Raw genomic sequence first — 13,047 nt, 5'->3', positions numbered from 1 at the left:
GGTCAGCGCTTTGTGGCCATGCAGTTATTGTTGCAAGGTGAGTGCAACAGATCTCAGTATCTATAGATCTATCTGTACCTAACTAGACATGTATATGTACGCACGCACAAACGCACAGGAAGCAGCGATAATGAAAATGCAGTCATATCTGTAAGAAAAACTCGAGTATAGGAAATGCGCTTCTAACCTTCGCACGCAATAAAAACTATAGGCTGCAATATCATTTATTTCATAAATCGGATCTTTAATGCGCCACTACAAACAATACCATTAGAGAGTACCTGTGCCTGTTGTCCGATCTGTCTCTGGTGCACCCACCCCCTGCACTCACAGCTTAGCTCCTCCTCCCGGAAGCGCTGGCTTTCCCGGATACTCGGGTTTACTTGCTCCTTTCGCAGCATGGCGTCCGTCACCATGACAGCCGCACCGGGATGCTGTCAGATAATCTGATTGGTAGTTGTCCAGAAACGGAAGCTGCCAATTGGCTGGGGTTCCAAAAGGCGCTCGACTAGGAAGTTGTGTAGTGGGCGGCCTTGGTGTGAGGTTTCGGAGCGCATTGTGAGTAGTTTGTTGTTCTACCGGTAAGAGGGACTTGCAGAGGGTTGTCATATTAAGATTTAGTGTGCTGTAGTGTTTAGGGTTAAACAATCTAGAACTTGGTGTTACGCGTCCGCACACGTGTCTTTCTTGATACCTGTTGTGGCTTCCTTGGCACATGGCTCTTAGACTGGCACTTTCATTATTGTGCTGGCCACTTCATTTCATTACAGATCAACCTGCTTATCATTTGTGCATGCTGTAGGGTTTGTAGCTGTGTAGTTCAGGTGCCTGTCAGTTGTCAGGTCTGGTTCCTGTCAGCAGCTTATGTCTGCAGCATCAGCGCGTTCAAATCATTAAACAGGGCTTTTGCAGTAATTTAACAAAGTAGGATTGGAGGCAGGTCTGGACTGAGAATTAAAATAGGCCCTGCCATTTCAGATACACAGAGGCCCAAACAGCCCCCACCAGCCCACTAAATACTGACATTCTATGGCACCTTATAGCACAGATTGCCAGTCCGGGCCTGATTGGAGGGCTCTGCTCACGAGCTTACAATTTAAATGCAGAGTATACTTGAACTGTTTAGCAATCAGCTCTGATTCAGCAGCAGGCAATGATTTTTGTATGAAAGTTAAGGAAAGTATACATTTAAAGGGGCACCCCCACTGCAAGTGCAGACTAATAGAACATGCAGGCACTGAAGTGGGGGGACAATATTATTTTGGGCAGAGAATGCCCACAGAGCGAACATTATGCCACCCTCACCAGAGGTGAAGATTGGGGAAGAGGGGGTGCCCCTTTAAATGTATACTTTCCTTAACTTTCATACAAAATACATTGCCTGCTGCTGAATCAGAGCTGATTGCTAAACAGTTCAAGTATACTCTGCATTTAGATTGTAAGCTCTTATGAGCACAGCCCTCCAGTCCTACGTTACATACATATTGTGCCATTTTATTTCGGTATATTACTTGCTAGCAGCATTTTTTTTTTTTTGCCAAAATACTATTGTTTCCCATAATCAGAGTGCATGCTTTATTAGCCTGCGTCTACGGTGGGGGAACCATTCTGCTTTGATTGGTACCCTTTAAGTTAACTTGTAGTATGTTTTAGAATGGTCTATTCATAGCAACTTTTCAATTGGAAAAGAAAATTACTATTAGCGGGGAGTAAACATGGCTTACTCTAAAGGCCAGTGACGGCAGAATATATCCCCCAGGATATAGCAAAAGTCAATATATCCAATCAAGTCTTTTTCATAAAAATAGAAAAATGTATTCCAAATTTAATGTTAAAAGTACATAAATACCCCATGGTTCCCTCTCTCTTTTATCTATTTGCCCTACACTTCCAAATGTTTCCAGCTTTCAAATGGGCATTGCTGATCCCTGCTGCCAAAAAATGTTTGCTTTTTAAGGCAATGATACCTTTATTTGTTATTACTTATCCCTCTATTCAGGCCCTGGTAATTTGTTTCTTAGCTTTTTGTTAACCAGATAACTGGTTTCTAAGAAACAAATTACCCTAGCAACCAGGCAGTCATTTGAATTAGAGACGGAATAGGAGATATTTGTTATCTATTGAAATACAAGTAATTGTCCTCGGTTATCAGTTATTTTAGGCTTAGTGCAACACCCTTTGCAAAAGTACAATTGTTTACACCAGCTTTTTGTAGTTGAGATTTGTACAGTGTAAAGCTGGCCAAGCACACAAAGATCTGCATGTTTGTCAACGTTGTCAGATGAACAGATCTTTGTCCAGTTTCACCATGTGCTGTACCAAATTGGGCTGATCCAATTGTTTGGAGGCCAATCTATGGGATCATAGAAAAGGCCTATGCAGGCCCATTGCAAGGGGACCCCATCAACACACCCCACCTTATTTACTTTCTGGTTATTATTGTTAGATTAGACACAAGAAATCAGTACTAGTAATGTGTTTTTTTGGGAGTATATTTTGATGATTAATTTTAAGGTTGGATAATAACACACTCTCCTATCTTGAGTAAAAAGCAAAACACAGAATATAGAATGTACATCTTTTTCATATGTATCAGACATCAGGTACTGCAAAGGTTTTCTAGATACTGTATAACTAGTGAAGACATTTCTGGTAATATTGGGCTGCCCCTTCTCATATGGTGAAGGTGTAAAATGTTATCTATGAGTATCATGCTTCTGAATGTAGCACTATTTTTCTTTAATACCTTTTTAAAGGCTTGTATACTGTCAGTGCATTACTGCATTTACATGTGTTTTTTGCCTTTACAGATATGACAAGCACAATGCCTAATACAACTGAGGAGCAAAGTGATGAAGTCAATAATCTTGCACTGGAAAAATGCCTTAAGGTCCTGCAAGAAGCACAGACTGACAACGAACAGTTTGCTGCCCTGCTTCTGGTGAGGCTGCTTTTGTGCTGTGCTAAAATTGAAATATACTTTTTTATTAAACATGTGATTATTAAAGTTGTTTGAGTTTCTTGCAATGCAATTGTATATGTGCTAGTTTGTTGTAGAAGTGAATAGAAAATTTTGGTGATCAAAACCAGTCAACAAACCAGTCTTTATAGGAAGTTGGATAGAAAAACTGCCTATTTTTACTTCTTGATTAGGGAGATTTTACTCACACTAATGGGAGGTATCATACATTCATTTCATTCTTTTAAGGAACAGTCCACTGTAAAAATAAAACTGGCTAAATAGATAGACGGTGCAAAATATAAAATGTTTATTATATACATTAGTAAGTTACCCAAAAATGTAATCTATAAATGAGTGAATGGATGCCTAAAATAATAACCAAAACCTCATTTCCTCCTATGCAGCTCTCTAATCAGTGACTTGAATTGGTGGGGGGGGGGGGTTGGTTCAGTTCAATTTACAGCTGACCTGTGTATCAAGTTTTCCTTCTTCTTAAACCCTTTTGGGTTTAGAGATTTGGATTTGTCAAATAAAAGTTTAATAGAAATGGTGTTTTGGGCAGATAATCTTGCAAATCGAGTATTGGCCAATGACTGCATTGCCATGTTTGTGTATTCAGTGTGGAGCCCCCTGTAATGTGAACATTATGTACAAAAGCTGTGTGTGCAATTTAGCTCACCTTCTTGGTAGTTTGACAGCTGAATTAATTGACCAGATGCAATATAGGCTTTAGTTAAATGTAACTAAATAGGAGTAAAAATATATATGCTTTCTGGAAATGTATATGGCAAAATGTATACATTTTTTTGTCTACAGGTCACAAAGTGTGCACAAGCTCAGGAAATCAACAATGAAACAAGACGGAGGATTTTTGATGCTGTGGGCTTTACGTTCCCAAACCGCCTTCTCTTTTCAAACTCTGTACCAGAAGGATGCCCCCAGAATCTTTTCAAAAGCTTAGGCATAACACTGTTAGCTTGTTTTTCCACCGATCCTGTTCTAGCAGTTCACCCTCAGGTTGTTAATAAAATTCCCATATTTAATGAAACTATAAATATCTCATGTCAGTCAGGTAACAAAGAAGTCGTATCCATGGTGGAGGATGCATACCAGTGTCTTCTGGGTATTTTGGCTTCTCCACAGGGACCAAAGAACTTACTTTCACATGGTAGCATACCCTACTTATGCCAAGCATATATGAATCGCAATCATTTTTGGGAGAAAGCTTTACAAATTCTTACCAGTTTACTTACTGTATTGCCCCCTAAATGTTGGAAGAAAAGCTGTACAGACCTTCAACTGCTTTTGACCCGGCTCAGTGAGGAGTTTGGTAAAGAAGAAGGTGAATGGAAATTCCAGTTGGCGGACCTCTTGCCTATATTTCTTCCTCCATCGCCTATTCTTCTGGAGACCTCTTGGGGAAAGCAATGTTTAAAACAACTCTGTAAGGGGTTGCTGAAAATTCTTAGTAATAAGCTCAGTATTTCTCAGAGGGATCCAGCTTTGAAACTTGCAGCATGCCTTGCAAATTCTTATGGTTCTTCCTGGATCATGGCAGAAAACAAGGTTGTGCGATCTCGTTTCCTAGCTCTGATAGTGAACCTGGCATGTGTGGAGGTGAGGATGGCACTGGAAGAACCTGAACCATTGACTTCAAGACAGTCTGTCATCACAGCCTGTTATGCTTTGGTTGAAATGGGGATCCTGGCATGCACTAAGGAAGAGAAACATCCTGTATTGGGAAAGGAGCAGAAACTGCAGCTCATAGGAGTCATGCAAGAAGCCTGTGCTGCTATTATATACTATTTACAGCAGGTAAATTGTCTTCTGCAACTAGTCTGTTCATGGAAAAATTTGCACATTGTACATAATGTTTTCCCATAGTTTGCATAAAAATCTTGTCCCAATGTTCCCAAAAATTGCTGTTTATACTCTAACCCCCATATGTAATAAAAGGCACTAAGTTTGCCCAGGAGCAGTAACCCATAGCAACCAGTAAGATGTTTGCTTTTAAACATGTGACAGGAAATTCTACCTGCTGATTGGTTGCTATAGGTTACTGCCCCTGGGCAAACTTAGTGCCTTTAATTGCATAACCTCCTATGAATGTTATTATTAAGTAAATTAAGAGGTTTAAAATACTAACCAGATGCATATTTTGCATGGTTCTGTCTCTAAATAGTCCTTTCCATAACTTTCTTAACATATTTTCTCAGATTTTACATAATTTTTCCTGGTCCCCAGAAAAACGGAGCTTCTAATGTATTAACACTCTTTCTTTAGTCTAATACTTTATCAGTACCTTCTCTTGCATTTTGTAGGTTGGATGGGAGAAGCAGGAGGATCCCTTCCTGCTGGCTTCGGTTCGGTTGCTAGGTGCTTGGCTAGCAGAGGAAACCGCTTGTCTAAAGCTTGAAGTCATCCAACTACTCCCATTCCTGGTTCATTACATGCGGACTTGCCACCAGAGGAGCGTGATTTGCAGCAAGCTTCCCAAGGAAGTTTCTCAAGTTGCTTTGCTGAGTAATAGCTGGGGTAACATATGGCCTGGAGATGCAATAAGGTGATATTTTATAAATTTCACTTATATGGGTATGGGATTCATTGTCCGCTAACCCCAAATTTGCGAACTATGGGAGGGCCATAGAGTCCATTTCAATCTAATTATTATTTTTTTTTTTTTTTAAAGAACAATGAAACCCATTTCAAGTATATTATAACTTATTCCTTGCAGAAGTAGGTCTTTTTAGATTTATTTTTAGTCTTTAATTAATTAATACCATTCATATGAACCACTGCTCCTCAGTGTCCACTCTATCACCTCTATCATCATTTTCTTACCTACGTCATCAATATGGTTAACTTCGCTAAAATGCACATGTATGTGAGCAGTAGTGCTTGCAATAGAAATAGTTCGCTCATGTAGATATTCTGCACATGCGTCTATTGGAAATCCTATGCATTGTGCATGCTCTTGGGCTTGGAGATGGAGCGTTGCAGTTCGGGATTTTTCTTCTCTTGTTCTTAGTGGTTGTATCTAAAACGTGGATTTGGATTTAGTAAATTCTTTGAAAGTTGAGCAAATTAGGAGCACCATAAGAGAGGATTACAGTATGCCTTTCCATGAACCCAGTTTTACATTTATGCTTAATTGTTTATTTTTTATTATTTTAATGTAAATGTTTTTTAGTAGACTTAAGGTATAGTTATCCAAATTATTGAAAGATCCCATATCTCTATAAGGGATGATATTTATTTATAAAAAGTCCAACTGGTTTTAGGCTTTTATTTTGTGATTTGTTAGCAATTATGATTCCAAATGTGTATATTCCTTTACCCTGCATAGTAAGTGAATCATTTTTCTTTCTTGAGCTGGCCATACACATACCAATAAAATTGTACTATAAAATCGCTTCATCAGTTGAGTTGGGTTATAAAATGTTGGTCAGGCAGACATAAAGAAGTGTTAATATCACACTATACTTTTGTTTCTACCCTGATATCTGGTCGTTAGGTTAGTGGTGCAAATAAATAATCTTTCCACAAATGTTTGTAATGGAAAGATCTCTACACATGTACTTCCCGACCCGCACCCGCCTTCTCTCCACCCGACTTCTGGCTTCCCTTTATAGCTACGCGCCTGCTCGCCCACCCCTTTTGTGACATCATCGGCGGGGCGAACAGGCGCGTGGATATAAAGCTGGAAGCAGGCAGTTGAGGGGCAAAGGGGGGGTGCGTGGTCGGCACGAACCCGGCCAGCCCGCACATCACTACTACATACTAATGAAGCAGGGTTTGCTTGAGGCAGTGCCTCACTCATGATGTACTTGAATGGGAAAATGTTGTGGCCATCAGTGCCAGTTGTATCACTAAAGCTTGCTTTGACTCCACTATCTGAATGGGTACCTGGTTTTCCCTTTAACATGTTGGCTGTGCAGAACTATAAGTTTCATGCAGGATGTTGTCACTTTGCAGAGTGATTTGACTAAACTGGATAAGTGGAAAATGAGTTTGATTAGAAAACTGGAAAACGAGGTTTATGTTGATAAATGCAAGAATTAATATAGATGCAAGTTATACACCAAATGGTAGTGTGTTGGGAGTTTCCTTAACTGAGAAGGATCTAGGGTTTTTTGTAGGTAACAAGTTGTCTAATTCCAGCCAGTGTCATTCTGTGGCTACTAAAGTAAATAAAGTGCTATTTCGCATTAAAAAAGGGCATTAACTCAAGGGATGAAAACATAATTTTGCCTCTTTATAGGTCCCTGGTAAGGCCTCACCTGGAGTATGCAGTGCAGTTTTGGAATCCAGTCCTTGAGAGGGATATACATGAGCTGGAGAGAGTGCAGAGACCAAACTAGTTAAGGCATGGAAGATAACTAGGGTATTATAAACAGATAGTACTAAGATCCTTTTTCCCATGAAATGGATCATTGGACCAGAGGCCACCCCTTCAAACTAGAGGAAAAGAACTTTCATTTGAAGCAACGTAGGTGGCTCTTCATAGTGAGGACAGTGAGGTTGTGGAATGCACTGCCGGGTGATGTTGTGATGGCTGATTCTGTTAATGCCTTTAAAGGGAGCTTGAATGATTTCTTGGACAAGTGTAATATCATAGGCTATCATTATACTAATATAGATATTGGTCTATATAGTTTATATATATATATATATATATATATATATATATATATATATATATATATATATATATATATATATATATATATATATATATATGCTCCTCAGCCACTTTTTTGCTTTAAACCTTGCTTGAAAGCAGCATTATAGATGTTATAGATGTTCGTATATCATTTTCCTGTTCCCCTTTCATGCAAGCATATCTGAAAGAAAAAAAACCTTACAAAACAGCCATCTTTATACCACTGAAAGCCTCCTCAGATTTTTCCCTACATTCACAGGTTTCTACTCCCTGCATTGTGCCACCTAAGTGCTGAGGAGGTACCACGTAAGGTGCTTATATCTGAAGGGGTTCCTGCCCTGCTGTGTGATTACTTCCAGCTGCAGTGGGATGTGCTTTTTGCAGAGGATGAGCCTGAGGGGCTGCAAAGTGCAGCAGAGCTGAGTCTACAGACTTGCTGCGGTGTTTTCCTGAATCTGGTGGTGACTGAACCTACTTTTGTAGGGTAAGTACTTGATCAATACCTCAAGTACATACATTAAATCAAACTTATGGGTTTGTTTCAGCTACGTCAAGTTACTATTTTATATTCCAATATTTTTATTGAGTTTACAAAACAAAAACAAAGTTGACAAAAGCCGACAGTAGCATAGTAAGAGACAGTACAGATTGAGTCTGCAAATATACCAGAAAGTCTCCACGTGTAGGTACATCAAACAGCTCACAAATGTACACATAGCTTATAGATAAATTATAAACATCCACTGTTGGTGAATAAAAAACAAAATACTGACAATCAAATGACCATTAAACTAGTGGACAAGTTCTGAAAATCCTATAAAAACAGTGACAAGTGAGATAAGACAGTGGTAACGTTTCAAATGCTAAGAAAGGCAGTCGGATAATTAGTACCGTATCTATATTCAATCCAAGGGGACCAAACCAACAGGTATTTCTGGTGGGTATCAAGTAGAATGCTAGACATTTTCTCCTGGACCATTATCCAATCAATTTTACTCTTCGTGGCCTCGACAGAGATATACCTGGTTTTCCAAGCCTTTGCGATTGTTTGTTTGGCAGCCGTCATAATCAGCAGGAAAAGTTGGAATTGGTGTGACGTGAGAGCATCAGGTTTTTTACATAATAGGGCCGTACTAGGATGTTTGGGAATAGGCGTATTAAAAATGGAATAAATCATATTATAAATCCTTATCCAAAATCTTTGAACCACAGGGCATAGCCACCAAATATGATACATAGTGCCCTTATGAGTACAACCCCTAAAACACCTATCATCAGCCAAAGGTATAAATCGCGCTATACGTGCGGGGACCAAGTACCACCGGAGCAAAACCTTATAATTTGTTTCTAAGAGGGAGACATTCCTTGAAGATTTCTTGATATTAGACCAAATTACTTCCCAGTCGTCTAAGCCCATCTGACATCCTATGTCCTCTTGCCATAAGTGTGTATAGGAAACCTGACGGGTGTCAGTCAGGACAAAAAGTTATTGTATAAAGTTGAAATCACTCCCCGCGATTTGGGCGCTTTACAACACCAATGCTCAAAAAAGGTCTGAGAACTGTTCACCACCCCAGAAGATTTCCATAAAGATTGAGCATAATGCAATACTTGGATCACTCTATAGCTTTCAACCTGCGGCACGCTATATTTCTGAGAAAAGTTCTGAGGGGTATAGGGCCCTAATAAGGAGAAAAGCTGCCCTAGGTACAAAAAGTTCTGATCTCGCCACCATTGAAATAGAGTAGGTTGCAGGCCCGGTGGAAAAAGCGGATTACCCAACAAAGGAGCTGCTGGAGTCAATGGGGATTGCAACCGAAACCGCAACCTAACACTATCCCAAAGCCTAATAGTATGTAATAAGCACACACTACCTAATTTAGGTCTAAGTTTGGTGGGGCACCAAATTAAAGCCGAAGGAGAGTAGGGCTTACAAAAAAGAGCTTCTAGGTGGACCCAGTGAGGGCTATCAGCAATCGTGTGTAAGGTCACTATTTGAGCTAATTGGGCCGCCTTATAGTATAGCGAAAAATCAGGAAAACCTAACCCCCCCCTTATCCTTAGGCAACGTCATATTCGTTTTGCTAACGCGTGAGAACTTACCAGCCCAAACAAATCGCAAAAGCTTGGAGCTAAACCCAGCAAGATCAGATAACGGAACTGCAACAGGAAGGGTTCGGAACAGATATAAAAGCTTAGGAAGTATAGACATCTTTATCGAGTTGATACGCCCTATCCAAGACAGGTGGTGATGCGTCCATTTCTCCAGCAAGGCACCCAAGGATTTGTACATCGGTAAATAATTAAATTTATACATGGACTCATAGGAATTAGTAAGTTTGACCCCCAAAATAGTAATATAGTGAATTTGCCACACAAAGTCAAAGTTCAGCTGTAGTAATTTAACTTCCTGGTGAGAGAGGGAGAGGTTTAAAGCCTCTGTCTTATTATGATTAATCGTAAGCCCAGATAAGGTCCCAAATATGTCCATTAATCTATACAGGTTAGGAAGAGATGTTAGGGGTTTGGAGGTCAAGTTACTATTTTAAATGAAAAACAAATAACATAGTGTTGCTGTTGTTTTTTGTGCCATAAAATAAAGGGTGTTGAAGAACTACATCAGATAAAATCCAGATTGGTTCTGGCACATGACAAACCAACCATAATCTTATTTCAAGCATATGCCAGAAGAAGTAGCAGTAGCAGCAGCACTCTGCTAGTTTAGGGCTTTCTAAAATATTGTAGTAATGCAAATTCATGCTTTATTTTTGGGTAGGCAAAAGAGCATGCATTTCCTTGGATATCTTAAGTATCAAGTATTAGATTTTGTCAGTTTACCTATTGCAAAGTATCTGTAAAGTATCTGCAAAGTAATGGGCAGATACATCATAAATGTTTTGTTTTTTTTATCCCAGATCCTATTTACCTATATATTTGATCTATTATATTTGATCTATTATATTTGATTCATTAGATCCCTTTTGGTTTCCAGCACTGCTACAGAAAGGAATGGGTGCCAAGTACTGACAGCCTTTATGACTGCAAGAAAAAGTAGATTATTTTTATGTAGGAGGTATTCCTCATTTAGCTTTAGCTTCTGTACTTTTAATATCGTTTTGCTCACTCTTCTCCCCCAGACAGGAAAGCTGCTTTGTATCTTTAATGAAACTTCTTATGCAGTCTCTTCCAACACTGTTAACCAAGGAGGGGCATCTGGTCCTGGTAGCAAATTTTTCCACTCTGGGCTTAATGATGAGCCGATTGTTAGCTGAAAATTCAGGTAAGACTTTCAGGGGCATGACATTCTATATACTATCCATTATTAACATATTGAAAGTGATCTTGATGTTCCATGTCAAATATTTAGTATATTTAATATATGTTTAGTATGGGACCTGTTATCCAGAATGCTCAGGACCTGGGGTTCTCCTGGTAACTGATCTTTCTCTTATATGGATCTTCATACCTTTAGTCTACTAGAAACTCATGTAAACATTAAATTAACCCAAAAGGCTGGTCTTGGTTATAGTAAGGATTCATCAAATTGTAGTTTGGATAAAGTGCTGTTTTATGGTTACAGAGAAAAAGGAAATCATTTGTAAATATTTTGAATTATTTGGATAAAGTGGAGTCTATGGGAAAAGTCCTTTCCTTAATTTGGAGCTTTTTGGATAACCGGTTTCCTGGAAAACAGATAATTTGCCTGTAATATTTTGATATATTTTTATATTGAATAGAGACATTGTCAATGTAGAGCCATTAAAAAAAACAAACAACTTTTCAATAGGTAACTACTTTTAGTTACCAATGAATATGATTTATACAGGTATGGGATCCATTATATGGAAACCCGTTATCCAGAAAGATTCAAATTACAGGTAAAGGTAATCTCCCATAGACTCAATTTTATCCAAATAATGCAAATTTGTAAAAAAAAAAATATTTCCTTTTTCTCTTTAATAATAAAACAATGCCTTGTACTTGATCCAAACTAAGATATAATTAATCCTTATTGGAATGAAAACCAGCCTATTGGGTTTATTTAATGTTTACATGATATTCAAGTAGGTATAAGGTATAAAGATCCAGAATATGAAAAGATCCATTATCCAGTCCCTACCATTCTGTATAACAGGTCCCACACCTGTATTTCAATTTGGATTTTTTTTTTATTTCTAGTTATTTGTACAGAAACACACACTATAGTAAAAGTGTAGCTACTGAACTTATTATTATTATGATAAATACAGGGGTGTTCCCATCAGTAGTATTTGTTTTCTTTCTTTACGGTATTTAAATTATTTAAATGATTTTTTTTGTTTTGCAGCACATACATTTACCCCCAATAACTAGATTTTACTTTCAGGTTATAGGAAGCTAAATGAGAAACAAGTTATAATTGTTTCATAACATCAATATCTACATTGCATAAAAAGTTTATTCCAGGACTTACACTGTGTTTTTTGTTTGCCATCAAATGTTTAATTTGCTTTACTTGTTAATTTTTGCAGTATTACATGAAAGTAATGCAGAGGAGTTTTTTAAAGCTGCAATTCATTTCCTGAGTCATTCCCATGTGCCATCATGTCAGACTGATGCCGGAAAACCAGTCATCACGCTGTCTGAAAGTTACTCTGAAGCTTGGGAGGAGATCTCAGAGCTGTGGTTCCTGGGTGTACAAGCTTTCTCCAGCTGTGTTCATCTGCTGCCTTGGTTATCTGCTCTAGTCCTTAGGTCCAGCTGGCTTCAGGACACGCTGTGCCTTCTGGATAATGTTTCCCCTAAATCTGTAGATTCTGATCTGGTGACAGCACTTCAGGGTATGTTAACAGAACTGGCCCAGAGCAGTAGCTGTTGCCGGGATGTTATTCGAGAAAAAGGAGGGGCAGAAAAGGCTAATTTGTATGGTATGGCTGCTCTAGAACAGTGCCTGGCAGAGTTGTCGTGAGTTAAGTATTCTGAAACATATGTGTCATAAGCAGTGCTTTTTTAAGTTTTCTGTTGATCTGTATATAAACAGATTCAAAAGGACGAAGAATGTTCTGTAAACTATACTGGACTTGAGCACTGGTAAAATTAAAGATTGTGTAAAAGTTGTAATTCTGTAAAACATATTTGTAGTTGGCAGAAAGATAATTTCTTACAAAAATAAAAAACAACCTTTTGAAGAATTTGCAGTAATTACACAAATACTTAATATGTATAATAAGTAAATGACAAAATGGATGAAAAAAAGTGTGTGTGTGCATGTAGCCAGTGTTTCAGTCCTTGTTTGGGCCTCCAAGTTAAAACTTACATTCACACAAAATAACTAGGGATGTACCAAATCCTGGATTTAGTTTGGGATTCGGCCAAGATTCTGCCTTTATTAGGAAGATTCGGACGAATCCAAGTGCCTGGCTGAACCATATCAAAAAATAAT

General features: G+C 38.5%; 2 protein-coding genes across 4 annotated transcripts in view; one reads left to right on the top strand and one right to left on the bottom strand.

Annotated features, from left to right (window-relative positions):
- The window catches only part of kiaa0319l.S (kiaa0319 like S homeolog), a 63,441-nt gene extending 63,020 nt beyond the window's left edge, over positions 1-421 (bottom strand). For both annotated transcript variants that reach the window (XM_018249504.2, XM_018249505.2), the window contains exon 1: positions 282-421. The gene's annotated coding sequence lies outside the window, so the exon portion shown is untranslated. The remainder of the gene's footprint in view (positions 1-281) is intronic.
- Positions 422-451: 30 nt separating this feature from the next.
- ncdn.S (neurochondrin S homeolog) lies at positions 452-12,796 on the top strand. 2 transcript variants are annotated; one of them, XM_041583199.1, is made up of 7 exons: positions 452-581; positions 2,811-2,941; positions 3,779-4,777; positions 5,284-5,525; positions 7,885-8,109; positions 10,763-10,905; positions 12,137-12,796. In XM_041583199.1, the coding sequence occupies exons 2-7, from the start codon at positions 2,813-2,815 to the stop codon at positions 12,571-12,573; spliced, it is 2,175 nt and encodes a 724-aa protein (XP_041439133.1). In that variant the 5' UTR covers positions 452-581; positions 2,811-2,812; the 3' UTR covers positions 12,574-12,796.
- The last annotated feature ends 251 nt before the right edge of the window (positions 12,797-13,047 follow it).

Source organism: Xenopus laevis, chromosome 2S (assembly GCF_017654675.1).
Source record: "Xenopus laevis strain J_2021 chromosome 2S, Xenopus_laevis_v10.1, whole genome shotgun sequence".
Lineage (NCBI taxonomy): Eukaryota > Metazoa > Chordata > Amphibia > Anura > Pipidae > Xenopus > Xenopus laevis.
This window is presented reverse-complemented; position numbering and strand designations above follow the sequence as displayed.